General features: G+C 43.8%; 1 protein-coding gene across 1 annotated transcript in view; it reads right to left on the reverse strand.

Moving 5' to 3' along the window:
- Positions 1-25,176, reverse strand: part of LOC124556380 (gamma-aminobutyric acid type B receptor subunit 2) — a 328,860-nt gene that overhangs the window by 222,198 nt on the left and 81,486 nt on the right. The window contains exon 3 of the mRNA XM_047130343.1: positions 23,859-24,039. Within this exon, the coding sequence (XP_046986299.1) occupies positions 23,859-24,039 (181 nt within the window). The remainder of the gene's footprint in view (positions 1-23,858; positions 24,040-25,176) is intronic.

Below are 25,176 nucleotides of genomic sequence, written 5' to 3' on the forward strand. Positions count from 1 at the left end.
ACTATTTGTAGTATCGTTCCCAGAACCGATCGCGGTCCTCTGATTTGGAGCCGAGTAGAAGGCTTAAACCAGAGGCTCAGACGATTCTGCGGAGATCTGGGGTGCAAATTTCTCGACCTCCGCCATCGGATGGAGAAATTTAGGGTCCCCCTGAATAGGTCAGGCGTGCACTACACGCAGGAAACGGCTACAAGCGTAGCGGAGTACGTGGGGAGTGCACATGTGGGTTTTTTAGGTTAGAGAATTCCCTCCCTGGGCCCGACAAGACGCCTCCTGAGAAGCGACAAGGTAGCTGTAGGCAAAACGCAACAGGGAATGACAATATTAATGTGGTAATAGTAAACTGCAGGAGCGTCTGTAGAAAGGTCCCAGAACTGCCCTCATTAATAAACGGTCACAATGCCCACATAGTACTAAGGACGGAAAGTTGGCTGAAACCAGATGTAAACAGTAATGAAATTCTAAACTCAGATTGGAATGTATACCGCAGAGACAGGCTGGACAGTGAAGGGGGAGGCGTGTTTATAGCGATAAAAAGTGCAATAGTATCGAAGGAAATTGACGGAGATCCGAAATGTGAAATAATTTGGGTGAAGGTCACGGTTAAAACAGGCTCAAACACGGCAATTGGATGTCTCTATAGGTCCCCTGGCTCAGCAGCTGTTGTGGCAGAACACCAGAAGGAAAATTTGGAAAATATTTCGAATAGATTTCCCGACGATGTTATAGTTCTGGATGGAGATTTTAAATTACCAGATATAGACTGGGAGACTCAAACGTTTATAACGGGTGGCAGGTACAAAGAATCCAGTGAAATTTTTTTAAGTGCGTTGTCTGAAAACTACCGTGAGCAGTTAAACAGAGAAACGACTCGTGGCGATAACATATTAGACCTTCTGGTGACAAACAGACCCGAACTATTTGAAACAGTTAACGCAGAACAGGGAATCAACGATCATAAAGCGGTTACAGCATCGATGATTTCAGCCGTAAATAGAAATATTAAAAAAGGTAGGAAGATTTTTCTGTTTAGCAAAAGTGACAAATAACAGATTTCAGAGTACCTGACGGCTCAACACAAAAGTTTTATCTCAAGTATAGATAGTGTTGAGGATCAGTGCACAGAGTTCAAAACCATCGTATAATATGCATTAGATGAGTATGTGCCAAGCAAGATCGTAAGAGATGGAAAAGAGCCACCGTGGTACAACAACCGAGTTAGAAAACTGCTACGGAAGCAAAGGGAACTTCACAGCAAACATAAACATAGCCAAAGCCTTGCAGACAAACAAAAACTACACGAAGCGAAATGTAGTGTGAGGAGGGCTATGGGAGAGGCGTTCAATGAATTCGAAAGTAAAGTTCTATGTACTGACTTGGCAGAAAACCCTAAGAAATTTTGGTCGTATGTCAAAGCGGTAGGTGGATCAAAACAAAATGTCCAGATTCTCTGTGACCAAAATGGTACTGAAACAGAGGATGACAGACTAAAGGCCGAAATACCAAATGTCTTTTTCCAAAGCTGTTTCACAGAGGAAGACTGCACTGTAGTTCCTTCTCTAGATTATTGCACAGATGACAAAATGGTAGATATCGAAATACGTGACAGAGGGATAGAATAACAATTAAAAGCGCTCGAAAGAGGAACGGCCGCTGGACTTGATGGGATACCAGTTCGATTTTACACAGAGTACGCGAAGGAACTTGCCTCCCTTCTTGCAGCGGTGTACCGTAGGTCTCTAGGAGAGCGTAGCGTTTCAGAAGATTGGAAAAGGGCACAGGTCATCCCCGTTTTCAAGAAGGGACGTCGAACAGATGTGCAGAACTATGGACCTATATCTCTAACGTTGATCAGTTGTAGAATTTTGGAACATGTATTGCGTTCGAGTATAATGACTTTTCTGGAGATTAGAAATCTACTTTGTAGGAATCAGCATGGGTTTCGAAAAAGACGATCGTGTGAAACCCAGCTCGCGCTATTCGTCCACGAGACTCAGACGGCCATTGACACGGGTACCCAGGCAGATGCCGTATTTCTTGACTTCCGCAAGGCGTTTGGTACAGTTCCCAACAGTCGTTTAATGAACAAAGTAAGAGCATATGGACCATCAGACCAATTGTGTGATTGGATTGAAGAGTTCCTGGATAACAGAACACAGCATGTCATTCTCAATGGAGACAAGTCTTCCGAAGTAAGAGTGATTTCAGGTGATCCACAGGGGAGTGTCATAGGACCGTTGCTATTCACAGTATATATAAATGACCTTGTGTATAACATCGGAAGTTCACTGAGGCTTTTTGCGTATGATGCTGTAGTATATCGAGAGGTTGTAACAATGGAAAATTGTACTGAAATGCAAGAGGATCTGCAACGAATTGACGCATGGTGCAGGGAATGGCAATTGAATCTCAATGTAGAGAAGTGTAGTGTGCTGCGAATACATAGAAAGAAAGATCCTTTATCATTTAGCTACAATATAGCAGGTCAGCAAGTGGAAGCCTGGGAGTAGACATTAGGAGTGATCTAAAATGGAATGACCATATAAAATTAATCGTAGGTAAAGCAGATGCCAGACTGAGAGTCATTGGAAGAATCTTAAGGAAATGCAGTCCGAAAACAAAGGAAGTAGGTTACAGTACACTTGTTCGCCCACTGCTTGAATACTGCTCACCGGTGTGGGATCCATACCAGATAGGGTTGATAGAAGAGGTAGAGAAGATCCAACGGAGAGCAGCGCGCTTCGTTACAGGATCATACAGTAATCGCGAAAGCATTACGGAAATGATAGAGAAACTCCAGTGGAAGACTCTGCAAGAGAGATGCTCAGTAGCTCGATACGGGCTTTTGTTGAAGTTTCGAGAACATACCTTCACCGAGGAGTCAAGCATATATCTCGCGAATAGACCATGAGGATAAAATCAGAGAGATAAGAGCCCACACAGAGGCATACCGACAATCTTCCTTTCCACGAACAATATGAGACTGGAATAGAAGGGAGAACCGATAGAGGTACTCAAGGTACCCTCCGCCACACACCGTCAGGTGGCTTGCGGAGTATGGATGTAGATGTAGACGTAGATTCATAGTAGTACACAGGAAACAAAATTTTGATTCTGTAGCCGGCCGCGGTGGTCTCGCGGTTAAGGCGCTCAGTCCGGAACCGCGGGACTGCTACGGTCGCAGGTTCGAATACTGCCTCGGGCATGGATGTGTGTGATGTCCTTAGGTTAGTTAGGTTTAAGTAGTTCTAAGTTCTAGGGGACTGATGACCACAGATGTTAAGTCCCATAGTGCTCAGAGCCATTTGAACCATTTTTTTGATTCTGTAACTGGAAAACTAGCCGGAAATCGCTTGAGAACTTTCTAAGCTAAACGGCAGCTTTGAAAATGGGGACGTTCTCGAATACAATTGTTTGTAGTATGAACTTCTATCTGGACATTATACGACGTGAGAGCCTTGAGATACTGAAAGTACCAAAATTAAACGTTGCTGGGTGTGTGTTGTATGATTGGTTTGGCTGATACATATATAGGTACTTAGAGTTATTCTAAGAATTCTGGGAAGGTTCAGTGCACCTACAAAGGAGAGTGTGTGCAAGGGTGAAGTAGAGCTTGTTTTCCTGAACTGTTAGAATGTTTCCGATCCACACCAAGGAGACACGCGAATGAATTCAGATCGTGGTTTTATGTGTTACCCGTAGGTTATGCCAATGTAAGAATATTAACCAGATGCTGAGAAATCTTGTATTGCAATGATGGTGACGTTTTTTTTCTGACATGCTGTTGGCAAGTCAGCAGAACTAATATTCGAAGGGGACGGAAAAGGTTTCCGTTGCCTCACTCTTATACCTAACGCAAGCTTCATATGAGCTATGTTAGAAAGGTTACGAAACTTGTGGTGACATACTGTCATTTACTTGAACAGGCAAAGGAATGGTGAAGAGTAGTAGGACTTACACTCCGCAAAGAGCAACACAGCGACTTCCGGATTACAGAAGGTGAAGCACAAAACTTTTTCATCTTATATATCTAGCGAACCACCTCACACGAACCTCGGAATTTGCCGAGGTGGGATGGTTTGCGTGCTTCAAAGGCACACATAGCCATACCTTAGGTGCAGAAAACAACAGACGGATATTTGTGGAGAGGCACAATAAACATGTGGCTCCTGAAGAGGGACAGCAGCATTTTCTGTCGTTGCAGGAGGTAACTGACTGATCTGGCTTTATAACATCACCCAACATCGCCTTCCTGTGCGAGTACTGCGAACGGCTCAAAAAAAGGGAAAGCTACAACCGTTACTTTTTCCCGAGGGAATGCAGCTCTACTATATGGCTAAATGATAATGGCATCCTCTTGAGTAAAATATTCCGGTGGTCAAAGAGCCCCTTATTCTGATCTCCGGGCAGGACGGACTACTTGCGAGAATATCGTCATCAAGGAAAACAAAACCGGCAGTCTGTGGGTCGAATAGTGGAATTTTAGATTCTTTAATTCCATAGGTATGCTGGAGAATTTAAAAAAGAAAATGGGTAGGCTGAAGTTAATTATAGCGAGAATTAGTGAAGTTCAGTGGTATGACGAACAGGACTTTTCGTCAGGTGAGTGGAGGGTTATAAATTGAGAATCAAACTGGGATAACGCAGAAGTAGGTCTAATAATGAATAAGCAAACAGGAATGCGGGTAAGTTTCTACGAACAGCACAGAGAATGTATTGTTATAGCCAAGATAGACACGCTGCCAACACCGACCGTAGTAGCAGAAGTTTATAGACCAACTAGCTCTGCAGTTGATGTATGATGAAATAAGAGACATTATTCAGACACAAAATTGTTAAGGCTTTCGTGGCCACTTGTTGACAAAGTGCCTAGTGGCTCCAGTCGGGGGTTCTTCGGCCGACGTTCTTCTGATGGTTTTTCTGACGTTTCGCCAACACGAGTGGCTGGCATTTTCAGAGTTTCACCCTTCATTGCTGATGGTGGACTGGAGCCGAGCTCGCGGCCGCAGACTATATACGTACCTGGCGTGATAACGTCCAAGAGCTTCTCTGCGGTCATTTCCGGTGCGGTTCTGTGCTTGGTACCTGCTACGGTTTTTCGCTGCAGGGAAGTCAGGATCCGTTTAGCTTCTTCTTTCTTGTTGAAGCTATTCTTGTGCTTGTGTATTTCTATAGCTTCTCTGACTAAGCGGGTGTGATAGGTCTTCTGCACAGCTAGAACTTCTGTTTCTGCGAATTTTACTACATGGTCGGTCTCACACAGCGTATGATCTGCCACGGTCGATTTCTCCACCTGCCCCAACCTGCAATGTCGCTTATATTCTGTGATCCTGGTGTTGATTGATCGTCCAGTCATTCCAACATAAACTTTTCCGCATGTGCATCGTATGCGGTAAATTTCCGACATTGCAAGTGGGTCCCTTTTATCCTTTCTCGATCTGAGACACTTTTCGATCTTATTTGTCGGTTTGTAAATAGCCTTAACGCCGTGTTTGCGGAATATCGGCCGATTCTGGTCGTCACTCTGGGAATGTATGTCAGAAAGGCCGTAACCGACATTTATTTTTATGATTTGCCACTCTGCCGAGTGTTTGATACTGTTACACTTGCCGGCCGTGGTGGCCAAGCGGTTAAAGGCGCTACAGTCTGGAACCGCGCGGCCGCTACGGTCGCAGGTTCGAATCCTGCCTCGGGCATGGATGTGTGTGATGTCCTTAGGTTAGTTAGGTTTAAGTAGTTCTAAGTTCTAGGGGACTGATGACCTTAGAAGTTAAGTCCCATAGTGCTCAGAGCCATTTGAACCATTTTGAACTGTTACACTTCTAATATAACTTTTGGAGTTCCCATTGCTCCTCAGAACACTTTCCAGGTGTTGCATTTCGCGTCTGAGTGCTGCGGCTCACATATTCGTCTTTCTAGCGTTACGAGCGTATTAATCATGCCTCTTTTATGACTCGAGTGGTTTTTGATAGTTTGTGTAGGTATCAGGCAGTGTGTGTCGGTTTTCGATACACGTTGTGTCCCAGGTTTTCACTGTCCCTTGTGACCAACACATCTAAAAATGGTAGTTTTTTGTACTTTTCTGTTTCCAAGGTAAATTTTATGTTGGTATGGAGACTGTTCAAGTATCTTAGGAATTCACCGATCTGTTCCTCACCATGGTTCCACACAACGAAGGTATCATCGACGTATCTGTCCCACACCCTAGGTTTATAAGGTGCCAAGTACAGTACCTGTGCTTCGAAATGTTCCATGAAGAAGTTGGCCACCACTGGACTAAGTGGACTACCCATGGCGACGCCTTCAAGATGTTCATAGAAATTGCCATTCCACGTGAAATAGCTCGTGGGGAGACATGCATGGAAGAGCTCTTTGCTGTCTTGCGGGAAAATGGAACCTATTTGCTCCAGAGTGTCACTGAGTAGCACTTTCGTAAACAAAGAAACAACATCAAAGCTGAACAGGATGTCGTTTGGTGCAAGTTTCAGTTTCTTCAGCTTCTGAATGAAATGTCCGGAGTCCTTTATGTATGTGTCAGTCTTCCCCACGTGAGGCTGGAGCAAAGATGCGAGATGCCAGTTATACGCTGGTGAGCCAGGAGCACTAACAATCGGTTTTAGCGGAACGTTGTTCTCACGGATCTTTGGTAATCCATACAGCCGAGGTGGTAGGGCCTCTGTGTTGCGCAGGTTCCTCTGCATGTCCGCCGGCAGAAATGAGGCCTTGATTAAGCGATTTGTATTCCGTGTGATACGCAGATTCGGATCTGTGCTTAGTTTTCGGTACGTCGTCGGATCTAATAGGTCCCGGATCTCATAATCCTCCACTTTCATTACGACGGTCACATTTTCCTTATCAGCAGGCAGTACCAATATGCTCTTGTCGGCTTAAGATTCTTAACAGCTTCTACCTCTTCTTTTTTCAAGTTTCAAGGAGGTTGTTTTGCTCGGCACAGCATCCTGGCTGTTACGATGTGTATTTCCTCTGCTCTTTCACAAGGAAGGGTCGCTGAGCACGCGCTGTGTGAAACCTACCACGTATTGAAATTCGCCGACACGGAAGTTCTGGCTGCAGAGAAGAGCTATTACACCCGCTTATTCAGGGAAGCTATAAAAATACAGAAACATGAGAACAGCTTCAACAAGAAAGAAGAAAGCCTTCCCGTGCTGCAGCGAACGACCGTTGCAGACAGCAAGAGGAGAACCGCACCAGAAATGACCGCGGAGAAGCCCTAGGACGTTGGTGCGCCAGGTACGCATAGCCCACGATCGAGAGCTCGGCTCCAGTTGACCACCAGCAATGGAGGGTGAAACTCTGACGATGCCAGCCACTCGTGCTAGTGAAACGTCAGAAAAGTCATCACACGAACGTCGGCCGAAGCACCCGAGACGGAAGCCATTATTCAGATAGTTAAGGGAGATAAAAATTTAATTGCGATGGGAGACTGGAACTCGATAGTGGTAAAAGGAAGAGAAGGAAAAATAGTAGAGAATGTGGACTAGGGGAAAGGAATGAAGAAGGAAGCGGTATTGTACAATTAGATAGAACGTAGGTAAATCATCTCTTAGACTTGGTTTAGGAACAATGAAAGAAGATCGTATACGTGAAAGATACTTGGGGACACTTGAAGGCGTAAGATTGATTATACAAGAGCGTGCTGAAATTTTCTATGTGAAAACTCTTGAAGTTCTTTGAATAAAACAAACGTTATTAACAGTCTACATCTTTAGTCTTCATGTCTACAAATTTACTTCTCCACATAATCACCCTGGTGATGGACACTTTTCTTCCAACGAGAGACCAGTTTGTTGATACCGTCACTGTAGAACGCTTGACTTTGTTGACGGAGGCACAACCTCACCTCTGCTTGCACAGCTTCACCACTGTCAAAGGAAAGTCCTCTAAGGTGTTCGTTAAGTTGTAGAAACACATGAAAATCGGATGGGACCAAGTGGGAACTGTATGGAGGTGAACGATGACAGTGAACCCAAGTGCACTTACTATGTACCTACATGTTGTTTAGTTTGACGTTGATAATACATCAGAATATTTTATGAGCTGAAGATGACAGTAGTTGAAACCGCTCATAGTATATATATATATATATATATATATATATATATATATATATATATATATATATGTGTGTGTGTGTGTGTGTGTGTGTGTGTGTGTGTGTGCGTGTGTGTGATCACGACGGACCTGTAAAATAAAGTGCCAAAAATATGATCACTGACTCATTTTCAGACTTTATGTCTTCAGTTGATGGCATTGTCACGCCGAAGAAGAGCGTGCTCTACATGTGGACGAACTCTTCGAATTCTAAATCCGATTACAGCATACTGTTTCTCACGCAACGCCTGATAACCAAAGTAAGAGCCTACGGAATATCAGACCAGCTGTGTGGCTGGCTTGAAGAGTTTTTGGCAAACAGAACACAGCATGTTGTTCTCAATGGAGAGACGTATACAGACGTTAAAGTAACCTCTGGCGGGCCACAGGGGAGTGTTATGGGACCATTTCTTTTCACAATATATATAAATGTCCCAGTAGATAGTGTCGGAAGCTTTTCGCGGATGATGCTGTAGTATACAGAGAAGTTGCAGCATTAGAAAATTGCAGCGAAATGCAGGAAGATTTGCAGTGGATAGTTACTTGGTGCAGGGAGTGGCAACTGACCATTAACACAGGCAAATGTAATGTATTGCGAATATATAGAAAGAAGGATCCTTTATTGTATGATTATATGATAGCGGAACAAACACTGGTAGCAGTTACTTCTGTAAAATATCTGGGAGTATGCGTACGGAACGATTTGAAGTGGAATGATCATATAAAATTAATTGTTGGTAAGGTGGGTACCAGGTTGAGATTCATTGGGAGAGTCCTTAGCAAATGTAGTCCATCAACAAGGGAGGTGGCTTACGAAACACTCGTTCGACCTATACTTAAGTACTGCTCATCAGTATGGGATCCGTACCAGGTCGGGTTGACAGAGGAGATAGAGAAGATCGAAAGAAGAGCGACGCGTTTCGTCACAGGGTTATTTGGTAAGCGTGATAGCGTTACGGAGATGTTTAGCAAACTCAAGTGGCAGACTCTGCAAGAGAGGCGGTCTGCATCGCGATGTAGCTTGCTGTCCAGGTTTCGAGAGGGTGCGTTTCTGGATGGGGTATCGAATATATTGCTTACCCCTACTTATACCTGTAAAATTAGAGAGATTTGAACGCGCACGGAGGCTTTCCGGCAGTCGTTCTTCCCACGAACCATACGCGACTGGAACAGGAAAGGGAGGTAATGACAGTGGCACGTAAAGTGCCCTCTGCCACACACCGTTGGGTGGCTTGCGGAGTATAAATGTAGATGTGATGATGTAGTTACGTTATTTATAGCCATGTTACACGCTACTGTTCTGAGCCCTCTAGCGGCGGAGGGCTGAAAATATGTAGACACGAAGATTAAAGGTGTAAAATGTTAATAACGTTTGTTTTATTTAAAAAGCTTCAAGAGTTTTCACATAAAAATGTGAGGAGATTACTTTTCAGCACGCCATCGTATAATGGTAAGAAAGAGATTTAGGAATCTGATGTTAAACTGAACGACATTTCCAGGGGCAGATGCAGAATCGGATGGTAATTTGTTGAGGAACTGTAGATTGAAACTCAAAAATTGTAGAAAGGAAGGAAATTAAGGCGACTGCTGCTCGACAAGTTGAAAGAACCAGAGGCTGTTGAGAATTTCAAAGGGAGCATTAGACGACGACTGACTGGAACGGTAGAAATGAGTGTAGTAAAAGATGGATGGGTAACTTTGAGAGATGAAATGATGCAAGCAGCAGAAGATCAAAGAGGTAAAATGACAAGACGTGGAAGAAATCTTTGAGTATCGCAGGAGATACTGAATTTAATTGATGAAAAGAAAAAAAAAAAGGAAAATGCTGCAGATGAAGCAGGGGAAAGGAAATAAAGACGTCTAAAAGATGATAGTGACAGAAAGTGAAAAATCGTGAAGTAGGAATGGCTACAGAACAAATTCTAGGCTATAGAGGTAAAGGTAGGATAAAGATAGGTACCGCAGACAGGAATACTAAAAAGACCTTTGGAAAAAAGAGAAGCCTGTGTACGAATACCAAGAGCTCAGATGGAAAGCCAGTACTAAGTACCGAAAGGGAAAGTTGAAAGATGGAACGAATATGTAGAGGGCTACACAGAGGAAATGAACTTCAAGGCAGTTTTGTAGAAGAAGGAGGTTAACTAGGTGAATACCAGGTGTGCGATATGATACTACGAGAATAAGTTAACACCACAGGAAGACCTAAGTCGAAAGAAGGCTTCTAAATTAAACGAAATTGCATCAGAATTGTTGAGACGTTTAGGATATCCTGCCGAGACAAACTATTGTACCTACTGTGAAAGACATAGAAAGCAAGCGCAGTACTCTCAGCTTTCAAGAAGACAATAATAATTCCAAATCCAATGAAAGCAGCTGCTGAGAGATATGAATTACGTAACTATGAGATTAACAAATCATGGTTGCAAAATATTTACACGAATTATGTACAGAAGAATGGAAAAACAGAAGTCCACCTAGGGGCAGATCAGTTTGGATTCCGGCAATGTAGGAACACGCGAAATAATAAGGACCCTACAGCTTATCTTAGAAGATAGGGTACAGGGAGGCAAACCTACGTTTCGTATACTTAGAGAAAGCTTTCTGCAGAATTGGCAGGAATACATTCTTTAAAATTCTGAAAGTAGTAGGGGTGAAATACTGGGAGCGAAAGATTATGTATAGCTCGAACAGAAACCAGACAGCAGTTATAAGAGTCGAAGTACAGGAAAGGGAAGTAGTAGTTGAGAAGGGAGCGAGATATGGCTCTAGCCTAGTTCTGGAGCCATCAGTAAAGCAAGCCAAAGAAAAATTTTGAAAAGGAATCAAAGTTCAGGGAAAAGAGATAAAAAATTTGAGTTTTGCCGATGACACTGTAATTCTATCAGAGACAGCAAAGGCCTTGGTAGAGCAGTAACTTGAAAGGAATTTTTAAGATGAACATCAACAAAAGCAAAAGTGATGTAATTAAATATAATCGAATTAAGTCAGTCGATGCTGAAGGAGTTAGCTTAGGAAACGAGAAACTAAAATTTTTGATGAGTTTTGCTTTTTGAGCAGCAAAGTAACTGATGATGGCTGAAGTATAGGAGGATATAAAAGGAAGATTGGCAGTAATGAGAAAAACATTTCTGAAAAAGGAGCATTTATTAACATCTAATCAAGTGTTAGGAAGTATTTATGAAGCTATTTGTCTAGATTGTAGCCTTGAACGGTAGACTAGAAGAGAATAGAAGCTTTCGAAATGTGGCGCTGTATACCTCGCAACAAATCCTCTTTTTTTAGACACTAGTTCCACTAAACTTTATTAAAATACTCCGAAGATTGATACACAACTGGTCAATCATCTCTCGTCTTGGTGAATCATTATAGTGTTGAGAACAGTTAGAACACCCTGGGGTGCATGATTGAACTTAGTGCAAGAAGAACAAAAAATCTTAATTTTAAATGCAGTTTACTGCTTAAATAACTCCCGTATGTCCAGTTCTTTGTCCACGTCTTGGGAGATGGTCAACGGTATGATTTATACACCAAAACGATACCAAAAATAAGACTTTGGTGACTTCATGAACAAAACGTAAAGCAAAAATTTAGTGTAGATGTCAGCTATATACAGGGAGTATCAAAAGGTATGCTACAAGACGTGGTGTTTAGTACATGGGTTCCAAGTGAGCATGTTTTGCTAATAAACGTATAATAGGAAACACTGCTTTCGCATGCCAGCGTCTCTGAAATATGGAGGAGGGTGTAGGTTGTTTAGACCACACAAGCTAGACAAGGAGTCGGGGCACACAGCATGTCAGTACTGCGCTGCGGGTTGCATATCCCCAAGAGCACAAGGACCATGACAACACAAACAAAACACGAAACAGCAGAGCCCGTGTTATTAAGATGTATGGTGCAATGTTACTTTGGACAAGCATGCATGTCCGACACATAGCATCGCACTTCTTAATAACACAGACACTGCTATTTCGTATTTATTCGGCATTACCAAGCCCTCGACACTCACTAAATATGTCCTTCGTGGACGGGGATGTACGCTATGTACGAGTGCAGCTTGTGGCACATGGACGACGACATACGTAGGTTTGGGTCTGGTTGGGATTCGTGCTCGGATGGCCGAAGCGGTTACGGTGATTACTCGCGTAAAGCGGGAAATCCGGGTTCGAATGCGGTCCGGCAAGAATTTTCACTGTCGTTACTCCACTACACAGCCGAATGTGGTTCATATTTGCAACTTCGAATACATTTCCTACAAGCAAACCAGTATGTGTCAGTACAGCAATTGAAATAAGAAGCCATATTGCAGAGGGCAACTGTCTGCAGCTCGTGGTCGTGCGGTAGCGTTCTCGCTTCCCACGCCCGGGTTCACGGGTTCGGTTCCCGGCGGGGTCAGGGATTTTCTCTGCCTCGTGATGACTGGGTGTTGTGTGATGTCCTTAGGTTAGTTAGGTTTAAGTAGTTCTAAGTTATAGGGGACTGATGACCATAGATGTTAAGTCCCATAGTGCTCAGAGCCATTTGAACCCTTTTTTGTGGAGGGCAATTACCAACGCCACCACTATCTCACTGGGTGCTCGTCTCGCCGACAGAAGGCAGCAGCAGCAGCGTTTCTAGGGGGTGCAACCAGCGCCGATCTATTTGATTCTGTCTCCTCACGTGGTCGCAAATAGTTTGCGAGCAATTCATCCGCCTGCCAGTGCTTAACTCTTGCCCCGGCTCGCTTCCGGCAGTTGCTTGCAGGCAGCCAGCCAACCTGGGATCGCCGCCTTCCGGAGCTACGTGCAGCTGCCAGCAAGTCCTCGTCCTGGCAACTCAGAGGCTGACCTCTCGACGCTCGGGAGTCACGGAATGTGGTATCTTGTCTAGTATTGTGTTTGTGTAAGAGACAGTCGTCTCACCGGGTGGCACTTAAGACTTCTCGGTGAACAGTTAAACTTTGACTTGAACTATTAGCAGTGTTTAATTAAACGGAGACTTCTGATGATTAACTGTTTTTTGTGTTCTTGTGAATTTGTGTTCCAAGACGAAGAAGACTGAATTTTTGTTGCTTGCAATAAACTCGTTATTCATTGTCTAAATGGGTTTCTCCGCACCGAACCTAGCGTAGGCCACTTTAATTGGTCGTGAGGTTTTCTTGTGAATTTGCTGTTGACTCTAGTGCTGTATCCCAGGTAAATCGTGTTTCTGCGTGTTTTTTCCCACATACGTGGTGTGCTTATGTTAGATTTTTGTTTTAGTACGTCCACGGCCACTACGGTATTATTACTTCTGCCAAATATGCAACAGGCTCTGCAACTGGTACAACCGGTGGTCTCAGATTGATTCCATGGTTAACTTCGCCGCATGCCTAGTACGGAATTTCATCACTCACAGGATCTCACTCGAATGCAGCAGTGCACTTTTTTTGTTGTCGTACGTAGAGGCCGAGGTCTATCTCCTCTTGCAGCAATGAAGTCCTGAAGAGGATTCGCATGCTATAACTTAAGGACATTTGAAAACTTGGTTGTTGGACTGTTTTGGTTGGTTGGTTTGGGAGAGGGCACCTAACAGCGAGGTCATCGGCCCCATCGGATTAGGAAGGTATGAGGAAGGAAGTCGGCCGTGCCCTTCCAGAGGAACCATCCCGACATTTGCCTGAAGCGATTTAGGGAAATCACGGAAAACGTGAACCAGGATGGCCGGACGCGGGTTTGAACCGTCGTCCTCCGAATACGAGTCCAATGTGCTAACCACTGCGCCACGTCGTTCGGTGGACTGTTTTGATTTACAATTTCATGTGGCAGCTGCTAGACACAAAGTTTTCAGTTGTTGTAAGCGGAACAGACAATCCTGCGGGGATTGTGCAGCACAATTGCAAGGAGTTCCCGAGATTGCCATCTTCAGCGTTCCAATACTAAATGCGAACAGTTTTATGCCGAATAATTACGTGAAGATAACACTACAGTACGATATAGACGTTTTTCTTTTTCCTGTACTTTCTATTTCCTTGATTTCTACTTCATTTTCTTGGTGCATTGAAGATTTACTCTAGCATGAGTTTTGTAACTTTTTATATTTGAAAAACTTTGTTTCTGCTTACGTCAGGGAGTTGCTATGAATGAAATTACTGTTTTCATTTTTCTGGTGCTGTGTTTTCGCACGTTTATTATCATGATATTTTAATATATTCTTCATGAACAGAATATCGTGAAGTAGTAATTTTATATGAAATAGTATATCGATGTATTCGGAATTTTTAAAAGTGTGCTCTTAAGCGATATGTGCTCTGTAAACACATATCGATGGATCGATAATGAAAAATATCAACAGAGAGCCTCAGAGTGAGAACAGATTGGGATAGTCGTGGTTTGTGAGTGCAAGTATACTGTGTCAGTGCCCGACGTTAAATAGCTGTTTGATCGGTGATACTCTATTGTGATTTCGGTGTGTGCTGTGGACAAGGAACAATCAAGCAATCACGTAATGTTGCTTGTCATTTGGAAATACTACTCAGTACATTAGTCTTAAAATTGTGATGTGCAGATCGCTGAGCCGCATCAGTGTTATACGTGTAAGATTCTGACTGTAGACAGCATGGACTATTTAGTGCGTACTGCTGTCTGTCGATCTGTACTGGACATACGGTAATGAATAATCTCGTCGTGACTGACATTCAACACATTAATCATGAGTGTACGACGTGTCCATCGCCTAGCGTTTGATCTGAGTATACGGTGACTGTTGTGTACAGCACGGGCTGTTTGGCGCATACCGCGGTTTATTAAATCAAATTACAGATATATCAATGTGGAAATGTTCACAGCCACAATCGAGCGGGAAATGAAAGTTCAAAGCCGTGCCCGTAAATGACTAACAAACGTTATGAGTTCGGGATATGTAACGTGTATATTAAATGAAGCGTGTCTTACCTACGTCACTACATGTAAATACGCTAAATGAGAGGATTCTAGATTCATCACGCGTTCCTGCTGCATCCACAACGACCGGATTCGATCAGCGGGACCCGCAAGGCGGCGATAATTACTGGACTACGCGTTTCTGGTTTATGAACCAACAACGACGAGGTCGACGACCCGCCGGCAGCACCATCTAAGTGGAGACTGCGTTAAAAAAATGATAAAAATCTCAACCCTAGTGAATTATTTCTATAAATAGTGATGTAAAGAATATTTGTAACAGTCATGTTAGTTTCTCATTATCAAGGGTTTTCACGTAAATGCAATATACCACACTAAGCTGCTCTTTTAAGTAACGTTCAGAGTTATAGTCAAAATCTGTTTAGTCATTAAATCATTTTTTATTATAGACGTTACAATTTTGCATTCCCGTTAACTTCTGACTCTGTCCTCGTTCTAGCAAATAACTGCCATTGTTATCATTGAGACTAAAGTTCTTTTTTATTTGCTTTTAATCTCTTATGCATAGTATTTGTGTTGTCTGCGAGTGTTATTTTCTGTATTTGCATGTTGGCTTGTTTTTGAGCAAATTCTTATGTGGTTTACTGTCCTGTGATGAGCAGATACGTGTGTTGTGTAGTGCCTGCCATTACGTTAACAGACAGGAGCCCACCACAACTTGTCAGTGTATTTGGTAATCTACTTTGGTAGGGGAAACATTTTTGATTTTGGCAGATGTGTGATGACTTGAAATTGTTCAAACATTAGTTAACGTTATGTTTTTCTGAATGTTGGTTGCGTGTGTGGGTGTAATATTCAGTTCATCCTGTGAAAAGTTCAATATTTTTGATTTCAGTTACTTCCAAACCTAAGTGTGTTAGATATCAGTGAAGAGATGTATCAAGATTTCTCCACTTTTCTTAGATAACCGCGGTGATTCCTACTTAGATTAATATTCGAGGGGATCTGTTCCATCATAGTTAATTATAGATTAGAGAAATGGTTCTACTGCATTCTCCAGATGAGGTGATTCGGAATGAACTGCTCATACTGAATGTCCCATGGTTAGCGGTATGCCCCCCCCCCCCCCCCCCCCCATCATCCAGGCTTTTGAGCAATCAGTCAGGTCCTCATCGGGCCCACAAGACTCGTTGCAGGTGTTTGCGCCTATCCCACGCATTAAGTCCAAGTGTGGCCCCACGCTCCAGCTGGCCCAATCCATCGAATAAGTCTCCCCCTAGACGGGACGTCGCGGGAAATCGTCACACCCAAACGTTACCCTCAAGTAGTCACACGTCAGTGCCAGCAATGCCAATTTCGCCAGGCAAGTGTATAGACTGTGCTATAACGTGGCATAAGGCAGAGGTTTGCCAGAACTCCCTCAAAATGAATGTGGATAGTATCTAAATGGATGCCTTGGACTCTGATTCGGATGAGGCAGACTACGTACACGGCCTGAATGTCCTCTATATCCAGGCTGTACTGCCCATCTCCAATAAGCTGTTGACGTTAGAAGAGGCCATCAATGCCAACCATTCAAACAGATGTCGTGGATTCGGCCACATATAGGCACCTTGGTTCACTACCACTCCAGCCATTTTCCAAGCAGCTTCGTAGCTAGAGAATGACACCACGGCTGTCAACAGCTAGTTCAGTGCTCAGATTTAGTATCAAGCATCATCCCCGGCAGCCCACATCTCAGTCATAAACTCAACGGGGTCACTAACATCTTGGGTTTAGACCGTCGCTTGTAGGTCACCAGTGGACCTAGTCTACCATGTTATCCAGTTTGTGAAACGCAGTTGGCTGGCAGATCGCAAATTCATCAGGCACCCAAAGATCCAGGCATAATGGCACTATCGACATGAATTATTTACTCTCATTGGCAACCTATTACTGCGCAGAGATAATGGTCACACTAGAGTCACCATCCCTAAGGCACACCACAGTGCAGCATTGACATCGCTCGACCAAGCTCATTGAGGACAGTTGTCACCAAATGGTTGGCTCGACAGTATGTCCTCTGGAAAGGCACCGAAAAAGACATCAAACGGATGATTGTGGTATGCTAGACACCCCAAATGAAGCAGGTAGCCCCTTCATATCGATATTTCCCATTGCTGGAGGCAATGTCTCTGTGGCTCCAGATTCATATGGATTTTGCCAGGACCTCTCTCGGTTGCTCTTTCTTCAACTTGGTTGATGCAGGAATCAAATTGTCCTATGTCTCTCGGATGCAGTCGAATTCATCAAAAAAAGTAACACATGCCTTATCAGGCAATTTTTTCATAGAAGTATCTCCAGAAACTATTGTCCCACATAATGGGCCTCAATTCACATCATCAGAACTTCTCCACTTTGGTGAAGAGAACGACATCACTTTGGCCAATAGCCACCATCCTGTACAGCTTTCAATGATCTGAAGGAAAGCTTTGTCCGTACTTTCAAAACCAAATGGCGAAGCTCCACTGGGATATTGGTATCTAGAGGCGCTTACCTTGTTTGTCACCCCATACTTTTCCACCGGAAAGGAAGGGTAAATCCCGGCAGAAGCACTGCATGGTCGACTGAAGCGGTTCCAGTTCTTCATACTCCATCCCACCACTCGCACACCCTCTCATCACGTCCTCAACACCATCGCTATACACTTTAGGACGACATTTGGCCACTGGTGTTTTCCGGGGGCCATCAACATTGTCTGCCAGTTCACGTCACACGCCTCTTGTGCAGGGCAAGGATAAAAGCCAAACTGACAGAGCATACCCACTGTCACAAGCACCTAAACCAAGTACGTCCTCGCAGGACTCCGGTTGCCCAGCGGTGGATTTATCCTCGATTATCCTCGATTTGTGTTCTAGATACGATCTCCCAGCACCCGGGAGTGGCAGCCACCACTGCCGACTGCCCCGAGATTAGGACCTGACGGCTACAGTATTCGTAGATACCAGTCTCCCGGCTGGCACCCTTTTCACTAGCTGATACCCCCATCCCCATGGACGTCGACAGCAGCCCACTGGGATCGCTATTTCCTGTGGACACCAGCAGCAGGAACACCGACTTCCTGGATGCCCAGATATGCCAACATCTCTCCTCTAGGGGGAGTGGGATACTACCTTAGGGCCCATAGCTCTCCAGACCGAGCGAGGTGGCGCAGTGGTTAGCACACTGGACTCCCATTCGGGAGCACGACGGTTTAATCCCACGTCTGGCCATCCTCATTTAGTTTTTCCACGACTTCCCTAAACCGCTTGAGGCAAATCCCGGGATGGTTCCTTTGAAAGGGCATGGTCGACTTCCTTCCCCATCCTTCCCTAACCCGATGATACCGACGACCTCGCAGTTTGGCCTCTTCCCCCAAATCAACCCAACCCCTCCAGTATGATGGTAGTCAACCATGGTTTGCGAATGGCCGAGAGTGCAGGATCACAACAACATAAACAAAACAGTGTGTGTCTGTATGGCAGTGACAATAACAAGCCATGTTAAGGTGAACAAATCCAGAAGCCAACACTATGACACCAGGCGATCGTCTCCCCGACAGAACGCAGCCGCCATGTCGATGGTTCGCGGGTAATTCATCCTCTCGCAGTACTTAAGTCGTCGACCTGGCTCGTATCCGGCACTTGCAGCCAGCCAGTCACTCTGGGATCACCACTTTCCAGAATTACGTGAAGCCGCCAGCAAGTCCTTATCCTAGCAGCGTAGAGACTTGACCTCTAGACGCTTGGGGCTTCTCTGACTTCGGTATCTCGGCTCCCTTGCGATTGTGTTATAGACAGCCGTCTTACCGTGTGGTCCTTAAGACTATCATAGATAAGAAACAGTGTACAGAAATCTTCCAAATTCTACTATGGATTACGTCGTATTCCTTGGGATTAAACATTCCCATAATCTTCCAAGATCAGCATGAACAGGTCATACCTCCTGCCTACACTAACATGTGGACTAAAAGCTATAACAAATACTAGAGTGAATAAGAACCAGCCCGCATCTCGTAGTCGTGCGGTAGCGTTCTCGCTTCCCACGCCCGGGTTCCCGGGTTCGATTCCCGGCGGGGTCAGGGATTTTCTCTGCCTCGTGATGGCTGGGTGTTGTGTGCTGTCCTTAGGTTAGTTAGGTTTAAGTAGTTCTAAGTTCTAGGGGACTGATGACCATAGATGTTAAGTCCCATAGTGCTCAGAGCCATTTGAACCATTTGAATAAGAACCGTCTTCAGATAACAGAAATGAACTTCTAGTGTCCTTGTTTAACCCTTTTACTACCAATTTTTTTCAAAGACATTAATGTACTGTTATTTTAATTAATGTCGTAGTCAAAAGTAACAATACGAAAGGAATATTTCCAACAGTTTCGTTTTCGTGCACGGGAGGATTATGGCATACGGGATCATTCGTAAGCACCTTATGGTTACAGAAGACGGCTGCACAAAAACTAGAAGACAAACAGAAAAAGGATATACATTAGTGGATAGAGTATTTCTTTAATACCCAGATGTCCAGATGATATGCGCTCAGATCGGTACCAAACGTTGTATGTCGATAGAGTATCAACCAAAACTCCGATTTAGTCCGTACCAAGTTCTAACGTCCAGCAGAAAGTGCGTAAACGTTAATTAAAAGAAACACCAGAACTACGGAGCGCAGGAAAAGCGTAACTGTGAGTAACCACTATGTATAGATTCCGTGGGGAAGTTTGTAGAGCGTTAGATCGTCGTACCAAGGGTCCTGAATTCAAATCCCAATAATGACATTTTTTTACCGTATTAAGCGTGAAAGTGTTGTCTGGGTCTATAAATACTTCCGCACGTGTGTTGCAATTGTTTCTTTAGTCTGCTGTTCCGATGTTTATATTTATTCTGTGAAACTATAAATGCACTAGCTGGTTCATCACGAGTGGTATCTGTTCTGTCGCACATTTCTGACAGAACACCACACCTATCTATATAGATGTACTCTATAGGTTTCCTATTTTGAACTAACGAAGCGAAAGAACATTGCCAAAAGAACATTGCTAAAACTCTGGAAAGTCCTTTTAAATGTTAGGAAAATGTTCTCCCATATGGCATGGCTGGAAAAGTGGATCTTGTTGTACGAAAGTGGAACGTGAACAATAAGCAGTTCAGAAAAGAAGAGAATAGAAGCTTTTGGAATGTAATGCTGTAGAAGAATACTGAACATTAGGTGGGTAGATCGAATAACAAATGAGGAAGTACGGAGTAGAAATGGAGCGAAAAGAAATTTACGGCACAACTTGACTAAAGGAAGGGATCGGTTGTTAGGACATACGAGGTGCCACACACCGTTGGGTGGCTTGCGGAGTATCAATGTAGATGTAGATGTAGATGTAGAGTAATGAGACTGATTTTCTTTGCAAGATGTGGCAACACTGCAGGCTAGCGTAGGCACAATATCTTTGACCTTGGTCTATAAGCTGTTTCTAGTCCAAGCGGCACATCAAATGGCTCTGAGCACTATGGGACTTAACATCTACGGTCATCAGTCCCCTAGAACTTAGAACTACTTAAACCTAACTAACCTAAGGACAGCACACAGCACCCAGCCATCACGAGGCAGAGAAAATCCCTGACCCCGCCGGGAATCGAACCCGGGAACCCGGGCGTGGGAAGCGAGAACGCTACCGCACGACCACGAGATGCGGGCCAGCGGCACATCGATGCAACTGCTCAATCGTGAGTTGTGCAGTAATAAGGTAACATGTGTTTGTGTCTCTCGTCGCGGAAATGGAACCGCGTAATAATGCGCAACGGTATGCCATTTCTTTTTGCGTTAAATTGGGTGAAAACTCGACGACAACTTACGGTAAGCTTCAGAAGGCTTTTGGAGAGGAGGTTACGTCAAGAGCTCAAGTTTTTCGTTGGCGTAAAATGTTTAGTGAAGGCAGAACGAATGTTGAAAATGAAGACCGCAGTGGACGACCATCAACCTCACGGACGGATGTCAACTTGGTCAGGGTGCGTGAACTCGTGCGATCTGATCGAATATTATCCGTGAAAATGATTGCAGAAGAACTGAACACCAATCGAGAAACGTTTCGTCTAATAATAACTGAAGATCTTGGTGAGAGAAAGATTTGTACAGAAATGGTCCCCAAAAATCTCACACCACAACAGCGAGAAACACGGAAAAAATGTGGCAGACGATCTGTTGCAGCAGACGGAAATCAATCCAGAATTGTTGCTTGTGTGCTTCTTTGATTCCAAGGGAACTGTTCATAAAGAGTGGGTGCCTCCTGGACAAACAGTTAATCAATATTACTGCAAAGAAATTTTAGAAAGACATCGTAAAAGAGTTCTTTGTGTCCGTGCCAACATTGCTGATAATTGGATTCTGCATCACGATAATGCGCCATCCCATACTGCTCTGTCATTACAGCAATTTTTAACCTCAAAACAAATTTCAGTACTACCACAGCCACCTTATTCACCAGATATCGCTCCGTGCGACTTTTTTATATTTCCAAGAGTCAAAACGGCCGTCAAGGGACACCATTTTAAAACAATACAAGATGTCCAAAAAGCTGTGACGAGCGTCTTGGAGGATTTTACAGAAGATGAGTTCCGGAACTGTTACCATCAATGGCAGAAGCGCTGGAAAAAGTGTGTGCAATTAGAAGGGAACTACTTTGAAGGAGACAACACTAAACTTGACTAAAACTGTAAGGATCTATTTTTTTCACATCAGTCTCATTACTTTATTGTTGCACCTCGTATGCAAGTAGTTCTAAGTTATAAGGGACTGATGACCTTAGATGTTAAGTCCCGTAGTGCTCAGAGCCATTTGAACCAAGAACAAGGGTATTGCTCTCCATGAACAATACGAGTTAGACGAAGGGTTGATATATGGTCATGGTACTGCAGACTAAACACAAGAAACTAAAATGATTTTTTGGGTAAAATTTTGGGAAAATTTCTCAAAACCTAAGTTTTGGTCCGCCATATTGGATTAGCCATAACGAATTTTAAAAATCCAACTTCAGGTTTGTGTTCAGTGACATCGAAAATATATTACAACGTGTAGTTTTTATTCAAATTAAACTAATAATTAATATAAAAGTTTTCACTATACTTTAAACAGGTTTTTCACGAGAAACGATGTTTCAAAACCACGTGCAACATAAAATAAAACCAGTTCAGCCAATTAACTTCTACCTTTGATCCTCGCAATGTAAACCCTTTTCTTACGAGCTTCTACCTATAATACATGAAATTTGTTAGTATTAGCTGTTTTCCGTAAGGCCATAAAAGTGAAACAAACCCCCAAAAATCGAACTCAGAGTGCGAGTTAGCACTAGGTCGTTAAATTTAAGAATATTTCATTGTCGTTAGGTACAAGCTCCCATGAATTTAACGAGGTATCGACTGATGCATTCAATTTTTACTTGAGATAGCTCCTGGGGGATACACTACACGCAGTCTGGGTACTTTAAACTTGCAGGCCCTTGATCAAAACATAGTTACGGGTGCCATTTTGTCTCTTTTTTTCAATTGGAAATCTAAAATAAAGTTGAAAGTATGATCAATCAGAATCCCCAAACAGATCCTTTGTATATCTTTTCATTTAAAAAAAAAATCCAAACATTGCCTACTTTTTTCTCCTATGAATGAGAATCTGGTCCTAAGCTTCCAGTTTCGGCACTTCACTGGTGCCATCACCAGGCCCCTATGCACACTGTGAAAGCACGTGTCACAGAGCTTGGTGCAATAGAACAGGAGCCATCAAATAAATCTGGAATCCGTGAACGTTTTTCTGAAGTGAGTACAACGGTTACACAACAACTGCTAGCTGATGTCGTATAACCGTTGAGGGACTGACTGAAGAAAACTATTCACGGAATCCAGATTTATTTACCGAGCGCGGTGGCGCAGTGGTTAGTCCACTGGACTCTCATTCGGGAGGACGACGGTTGAAACCCACGACCGGCCATAATGATTTAGGTTTCCCGTGATTTCCCTATATTACTTCGGGCAAACGACGGGACGGTTCCTTTGAAAGGGTACGGCCGATTTTCTTCTGCATCCTTCCCTAATCGGATGAGAGCGATGACCACGCTGTTTCGTCCCCTCAGACAAAACAACCAACCAACCAACTAGATTTATTTGATGTCTAGTTGTTGTAGTATAACGATTGCGGATTTCAGATTTAGTTGACGACACCTTCTGTACTGCAGCAAGCTTTGTGGTACGTCCGTTCACTATGTTCGGTGTGCACCCCTGAAGTGCTGAAATTGGCAGCTTAAAAAAAAAAAAAAACGAACTGATGGAAATATAGCTGTTGTTTGGAATTTGCTCTACATTCTACGGAATTTTAGATCGGTCGTGGAAGCATACTCGGGTAGCCGAAGTGGTTAAGGTGATCGGAAAATTCGGCTTCGAATCCCGGTCCGGCAGAAATTTTTATCTTTTACAAATAGCTGACGTCAATTAAGATTCGCAAATGGAAATAAATTTCGTAACGTTTCATTTCAGTTTGCAGTTTACACGAAAGGAAGGTTAGAGTTTAATGTCCAGCCCACATCGAGATCCTTAAATTCAGAGTATTGTCTCATAAGAATGTGGAAAGAAACTGCCCGTGGTTTTGCGGGAGTTAAAGGTTCAAGGTAGCAATAGAGCATGGTAATTATGACTGCAGGGCTAATATTTGAACGCTGTTTTTCACAAATTTGTTTCTCCCACATCCATTCAGTACGCGTCCACGACGTGGCTGCAAGGGCAGATTTCTTTTATGCAGACATCGATAAAATTACAGAAGTATATCTTCAAGAACATTTTGGATTCCGCGAAGTGTGTGAATGGATGCAAAATCGTGTTTGGAAAGGGCGAGTACTCACAATGCCGGAGATAGTGATTTCGCCGTTGGTGGAGAGCGGCAACAGGTCGGTGAGAATGCAGCCCTCCAGAGCGGCCGTCAGGTCCGTCAGAGGACACGGCATGTCGTCCTCGCGCATCCACCACTCCTCGCTGTACGTCCCCATGATCAGCCACTGGTACTTCCGTCCGTACATTCCATGTCTGCAACACAATTTGTTTCAATTTGAGTTAACTTGTGACAGCAATAGAATAACTAGATGACCCTTTCCCCCAAGATACTCAAATTGTTTATGCTTTTTCATGAGGAGTCACGTCTGCACCAAACACAAAAAGCCAGTAATACGAGCTTTCCGCCTTTTCTGTAGACAGGTGTGAAGGGGAAGCACAATCTGCTGGAGAGGAACAAAAAAGAACTGACACGTGTTTTGTCGTCCAAACTGTCGAACAACAAGGTAAGTATCTCAGTACAGAGAATGTTACGTGCCAGTTATTAGACGTGTTATATGCGGGGTGACAATTATTGAACTGTATGAAAAGAAATGTAAATTAACTACAAACTACGGCGTGCACACACTTTATTAAACATGTAAACGTCATTACAGATATTCGGATTCAGATTATGACATGTTCAATATGCCTGCCATCATCGGCGATCATGTGGCGCAGGCGAACAGCGAAATTCTGTATGATCCGCTGAAGTGTCGGAAAGTCGATGCTGTCGATGACCTCGTGAATGGCTGTTTTCAGCTCAGCGATGGTTTTGGGGTTATTGCTGTACACGCTGTCTTTAATATAGCCCCACAAAAAGGGAGTCGCATGTGTTCAGATCCGGAGAATACGGAGGCCAATCGAGGCCCATGTCAGTGGCCTCTGGGTACCCAAGAGCCAGAATGCGGTCCCAAAAGTGCTCCTCCAGGACATCAAACTCTGCTGCTTCGATGGGGTCGAGCTCCGTCTCGTATGAACCACATCTTGTCGGGATCAGCGTCCCTTTGGGTAAATGGGATGAAATCATCTTCCAAAACCTTCACGTACAACCGGAAGCCTCCGTGCCATCAAGGAATATCGCACCGGTTATTCCGTGATTGGACAATGCATACCACAGTCAGCCGTTGAGGGTGAAGAGACTTCTAGATCGCGAAATGCGGATTTTGAGTCTCCCAAATGCTCCAATTTTGCTTATTGACGAACTCATCCAAATGAAAGTGGGCTTCGTCGCTAAACCAAACCATACAGCACATACTAATTCCCCAAATTCCCATCACAGCCCGCGCAAACAGTTCAGAAGTTATCACGATTTTGCCGGCCGAAGTGGCCGTGCGGTTAAAGGCGCTGCAG

This window comes from Schistocerca americana, chromosome X, assembly GCF_021461395.2.
Source record: "Schistocerca americana isolate TAMUIC-IGC-003095 chromosome X, iqSchAmer2.1, whole genome shotgun sequence".
In the NCBI taxonomy this organism is placed as follows: domain Eukaryota; kingdom Metazoa; phylum Arthropoda; class Insecta; order Orthoptera; family Acrididae; genus Schistocerca; species Schistocerca americana.